Raw genomic sequence first — 6000 nt, forward strand, 5'->3', positions numbered from 1 at the left:
GGAAGGATTCCTTGGTGTTTGTTATGGACCAAGTAATTAATTACTAAGAAGTTGGTGCAGAAGTCACAATTTTAGCATTTGTGGGCGACTTAAAACTTGAAAGTATTGTTAACCATTAGGATTATGTGGAATTTCAGAAGGGTATAGATAAATTATGGAAAGGGATGGCAAATGACATTAAACACAGAACTGGGAAATTCCTTGTGTAGGCAGAACACAAAGTATAAACTAAAGGAAACAATTCTAGGGAGCTGCAGTTCACAGGTACCTTAGCAGTTACACACATTGAAGGTAGAGCAGATTAAGAGAGTTATTAAAGCATACAGTATTCTATGCATTATTCATGATGCATGGAGTATTGCAACAAGAAGATTACAATATACTTGCTGCATTGGCTTTATCTAAGATACTGTGCCCAGTTAGGGACACGATACTTTAGGAAGAATCTGCAAACATTAGAGAGTACAGAAAGAAAAGATCCACAATAATAATTCTGTGGATAAAGAAACTAAAGTTCATAAGTAGATTTATAGAAATTTATAGAAAAAAGGTGAAGATGAGGTTGGGAAGAGATTTTATAGCCATATTCAAAGATGGCTGGGCAGGCTAGAGAAATTGTTGCTATTTGTGAAAGAATTGAGAATCAGAGGGACAGATTTCCGGTATTGGCAAAAGGATTAATGGAGACATAAGAAAAATCTTTTTTATGCAGTGAATGTTTAAGATCCAGATGGTGCTGCCACAGAGAGTGGAGGAGGCAGATTCAATTGAGATATTGAAGGGCGTGTTAGGTTATTATATGAAAAGGAAGAGCATGCACAGTTACAGTGAGAAAGCTGCAGAATGACATGAAGTTCATTGTTTATTTGGAGAGCTATAATTGATATGATGAACCAAATGGTGACCTGAAACAAAATATGTTTTCGTCTTGGCTGAATTATCATTATGGTATGTAGGTGAGTAGGATCTACTTAAGCTAAATGACTTGCACTCCAACAACAGTGTTGACGTTAGTTAACCAGGTGGATGGGAACCTGAGAGGTAATTCAGTTAGAGAAAAACAAAGTTTGTTATGGGAAATACAAAACAAATGATACAGGAAGCAAATCATAGAATTAACCAAAGTGAAATTACAGGATGATTTTAAGAAGGCAGAATTAAAGGCCCTTGATGTGAACATACACAACATTTGCAATAAGGTAGGTGATTTTATGATGCTAGAAGGAGTAAACAGGTACAAATTAATTGTTCCACAGAGATATGACTGCAGAGCAACCAAAATTGAAAATTGAAAATCTTGGATGAGTGCACTAATGAGTGCACTTCCAGCTGGAAGAACAAGATGTAGTTTCTGTGCAATGCTAAGAAATAGGGACAACCAAAATTGATTTGAGTAGTTGGTTTATGGGCCACCAATCAGTAATGATAATGTAGGACATGATCTAAATCAGGAAATTGGAGGTGCAAATAGCAAGGGTAAAGGACTGGGGATATCCAATGAGCAACAATGCTGTGGAAGAAGAATTGTCCAAGATTTGGAAGAAGATGTTGAGAACCAGTTAGGGAACAGGCTGTTTTAGATCTAGCGAGGGAAAAAAAAAACAAAATAAGAGTTCTTGTTGTAAAATAAGTTTTGAAGTTTGATTAAAGGTGTAGTTCAATCTAAATCTAGGGTCTGGAGTTGCATGCAGGCTAGAACAGCTAAGGGCAGCAGAGGTTAGCCACGGTGAACTAAAAAACTACATTTAAAATCTTTGACAGGGAACTTGTAAATAAAGAATTAATGCTTGGTTTTCAAAAACATATTCCTTTAAAGCAAAAATATCCAACAGGAAACACATGACAGCTTTGGCTAATGAGGAACATTAAAGAGCTACCATCAAAGGGGCATACTTGTAAAGTAATCTTTATAAAAAAAGTTATCGTGATGGCTTTAGACTGTGATACATGGTTCCAGACTCCCTGGTCATTGAGAACATCCTTCTTGCATTTGCTGTGTTAAATCCTGTTGGAATTTTAAAGGTTTCTATGAAATCCCCATATTTTTCTAAATACTAACTAGTACAAGTAAAATGTAGTAGTGTTGGAGAAGTAATAGAACTGAAAGTGAACAAATCTCCAGGACCCAATGTTCTTCATTGTAGAGTGTGAAAGGTGTGATAATGGATGCATTGGTGATTATTCCAAATTCTGTTCATATTTCACTGTTACCTACAAATTACAAAGTTGCAAATGTAATTTCTATTTAAGAAAGGAGAGAAATAGAGAACCGGGAAATAGAATGATGTCAGTGGTTGGGGAAAATACTAGGATGTATATGTGAATATTGCATACCCCCCCCAAAAAAAATTAAGGAAATGTGGACAAGCTGTGTGAATGGGCAAGATGGACTGTAATGTATATAACTGTAAGGTTGTCCATTTTAGTAGAAGGAACAGAGGTGCGGGGTATTTTTTAATAGTGAAAGATTGGAAAGTGTTGTTACCCAAAGGGATTTAACCGTCTTTATGAATCAGTTTGGCAGACAAATGGTATTTTAAAGCTGCCATTGTAAGAAGTTTTGAATACAGGGTAAAGAAGACTTGCTTTAATTGTATAAAACACTGGTGAGAACTCACCTTGATTCTTCTGTTCATTTTGGGACCCCTTCCAAAAAGAAAATTATATCCTTCATAGACAGAGTGCAGTACATATTCACCAGACTGACTCCTGGGATGACATGATCGCATAAGAGAGATTGAAGAGACAAGGTCTGTAATCTCTGGAGTTTAGAAAAATGAGAGGCAATCTCAGAATTACAGAATTCTTCAAGGAATAGGCAGGGTGAATGCAGAATGGATATTTCCTTTGGCTGAGGTTGGGAGGGACTCTAGAATCGGGGAATGCAGTTTCAGAATGAAGGGCAAGCCATTTTAGGACCAAGACGAGGAGGAACCTTATCCCTCAGTGTGGTGAATCTTCGGAATTCTGTATCCCAGAGGATGGTAGTCTTTAAGTAAGTTCAAGATACAGCTTGATGATTTCTTGTTACTAATAATTATCTGGATGAATCTTTCACTCAGTAATTATTTTATTGAAGTTAATTTATTTGCTTGTCTTATTTGTTTCTTCACCTCTAGATGTTCTTCGAAGATCACATTGATGATGCCAAATATTGCGGCCACCTGTATGGTCTTGGCTCAGGTTCATCCTATGTTCAGAATGGTACGGGAAATGCATATGAAGAAGAAGCCAATAAACAGCAGCCTTGACCGGAAATGGGGAAATTAATTTTTTGGGCCACATATACTGGATCTAATTTTTATCTGTGTCTGCGTTCTTTATGTTCACTAGATTTGTGCCAACATCTTGGTCATTTTGACCTTGGTAAGGAAACTCCATGATCATATAATTTGCAGATTTTCTTTAACAAAGATTGCTGGAGAAAGTGGGAAAAATAATTATCTGGATGAATTTTCAAGCAGTTATTTTCCCCTCTTCTTCCTAAAAGCATGCAATAAGTATCAACTGGTTATTTACCATTCCTATCTAATACATGGCACTTAAAATAAAAACAGGAATTTTAGCTATTCAGGATTGTGGACCATCGAATTTGCACTTTAAAGAGTGACTGGTTCCTCTATTTTATGGGAATTTTGCTGCTTCTTATTCTCACAAGTGAGATGAGAAAGCCAGAAACTTGAACTACTTCACACCATTGAGTTACTGTTTATGGATTTTCTGTGCCTGCTGGCTTAGTGTGACAGCATCTCTGCTACCAGTTTGTGGTAACAAACAATATTACCGAAGCTCTTGTATTTGCTGCAGTTGAAGAAGGAGACCTGTAAGTGTTGCCTTACAATTTTTCCTTTTGACATCTATTTCTTCTGGGAATGCCTCCCATACACACGATTCTAACATATCAGAAGTGCAGCTAGCTGAACCAAAACCAGCATCTCACATGCTTAGTGCTGCAGCTACTATGCCTGTTTGTACATGAACTGCATTGTTGCAATGAAATAGACCTTGAATGAGTTTAATTTCAATTTTAAAAACATACAGTTTATACTGATCACAGCCGTGCACTGATGTTATTGGTGCTAGATTGTGATGTAATATTGTTTATGACAATGAGCCTTTTTCAACTGAAGAATTTTCTGAGATTTTTAAAACATCAGCTTTATTATAAAGTGTATATTTTCATTCTTAGTGGCAGTAATTACAACAGTGCAGGAGCATCTCCGTTAACACCAAAGCTAGGCTTCCTCCAAAAAAATTTAAAAAGGCATTGTCCATTTATGTAGAATTTTTAACTTCACTTAGGGTTTTCTTTGATTAAATCCTTTTTCAAACAAAATATTACAAAAATGTCATTTAACTACATTTTAACCAGTGTTTTTATTTTCTGACTCACCTTCCTGACTACCTAGTGGAGAACCAAGCTTCAAATTCTCTCTTGCTCACGGCTGTGTTTGTTCCTGTAGCTCAGATTGCAGGAAGCACATTCTCACAAGTGAAAAACAGTTAATGTTCCTGTTTTGGAACACCACATTGCTTTGTGGCTTAGCTGAAAACTGATTTAAAAAAATATCATTCTAAGTTGCTGTCTGCTGAGATTCATGCCTTTGATTTGGAGAGATAGACAATTCTTTCTCTACTACAGTGCAAGGGTAGACATGCATTTTGAAAATTGAACTGTAATGTTGTTATGGCTTTCAAAGTGGCTGTTAACATGTACAACCCAGAATTAATGACAATTCACAAATAACACTTTAGTACTAATGTTTTACTTAACATTTTACTTCTGTAGGATCAAAAAGGTGAAATTTTAAAAATCTTTGAAAAGCTAGTCTTGTCTTTTTACAGTATTGCAATTCCATGAGTAGCATTAAGTAAGGATATCAACTGAGTGATGCTGGTTTTGATGCAGCATGACTTGCTATGCAACCCCTTTAGTACATCATATATGAGCTGTAAATACCATGTGATATATTGAGTCTTATGCGTTGTATTCTGCATGCATCTAGAGCAGCTGAGCAGGAAGACCCTGTAGTGAATAGCTGGTACTTGCCTCAAACCATCAAATGCATGTTGCAGAATTCAGTCTGTCAGTACTAGATTTCAACGAGCTTAGTGATAGGTCAAAATCCCCAGACCAATGTGACTACGATGTAATTAATGTGTTCTGTTTTTTCATTATGTTACAGAACTGTAACTTAATGGACCTTTTATAAAACAATTATGTGAAGACAAGGTATTATTTGTTTTTAAACCTTTTTGTAAATAAAGGCTTCAGATTTGTTTCTTTCTTACATAAGATCTGGTTGCTTGTTTTTATTGGTTCAAGATGTCCATCACATTTCTCTTGGTACATTGGAATGAAATAAATCCTATTGTTTCCAGCCTGACAAGGAAACTCAACAGCAGAAGTTATTTTGTATATTCCAGTTGAACTTAGGAAAATAATTACTTATTCTAGGTCTTTCATTCTTTCACCTATTGTTGTCTCTGTCACCTGCAAGGTGTAATAAATTAATCAAAAATGAACAGATACTGAAATAGAATGTTTTAATTTATAATTAAGTATCAAGTGTACCATTCCACATAAAATTACTTGAGGGATAGTTTCTCATTTAATAGTTATTTCATTATAGACTTGAGTTAAAATCAAAATCTGAAACTTGTCTTTAGATCATTTTATCAGCATCATTCTCTCGTTGACTCATAGGAAATATTTCTACAGTTTCTTTTAGTAATCTGCTCAGAATTAATGTCTATTGCAGCCTAAGGTGGCAGTTTTTGTAGTGTTACTTAGTCAAGAGCAATAAAAGACTGCTTTGCAGTATTGTTTTTTAAATTCACATGTGGGATGGGGGCATTGCTGGCTGGGCTAGCGTTTTGTTGACAGTCCCTAGTTGCCCTTGAGAATATGTTAGAATAACATTGCCTTGAACTGGTGCAGTCCATCAGTGCTGGAGGTATGTCCAGGATTTTGACCCAGTGAGACTGAAGGAATGGTAA

At 35.9% G+C, this 6000-nt stretch overlaps 1 protein-coding gene across 1 annotated transcript in view; it reads left to right on the forward strand.

Moving 5' to 3' along the window:
- Positions 1–5296, forward strand: part of cnot7 (CCR4-NOT transcription complex, subunit 7) — a 47777-nt gene extending 42481 nt beyond the window's left edge. The window contains exon 7 of the mRNA XM_060824029.1: positions 3120–5296. Within this exon, the coding sequence (XP_060680012.1) occupies positions 3120–3251 (132 nt within the window). The 3' untranslated portion in view covers positions 3252–5296. The remainder of the gene's footprint in view (positions 1–3119) is intronic.
- The last annotated feature ends 704 nt before the right edge of the window (positions 5297–6000 follow it).

This window comes from Hemiscyllium ocellatum, chromosome 1, assembly GCF_020745735.1.
Source record: "Hemiscyllium ocellatum isolate sHemOce1 chromosome 1, sHemOce1.pat.X.cur, whole genome shotgun sequence".
Classification (NCBI taxonomy): domain Eukaryota; kingdom Metazoa; phylum Chordata; class Chondrichthyes; order Orectolobiformes; family Hemiscylliidae; genus Hemiscyllium; species Hemiscyllium ocellatum.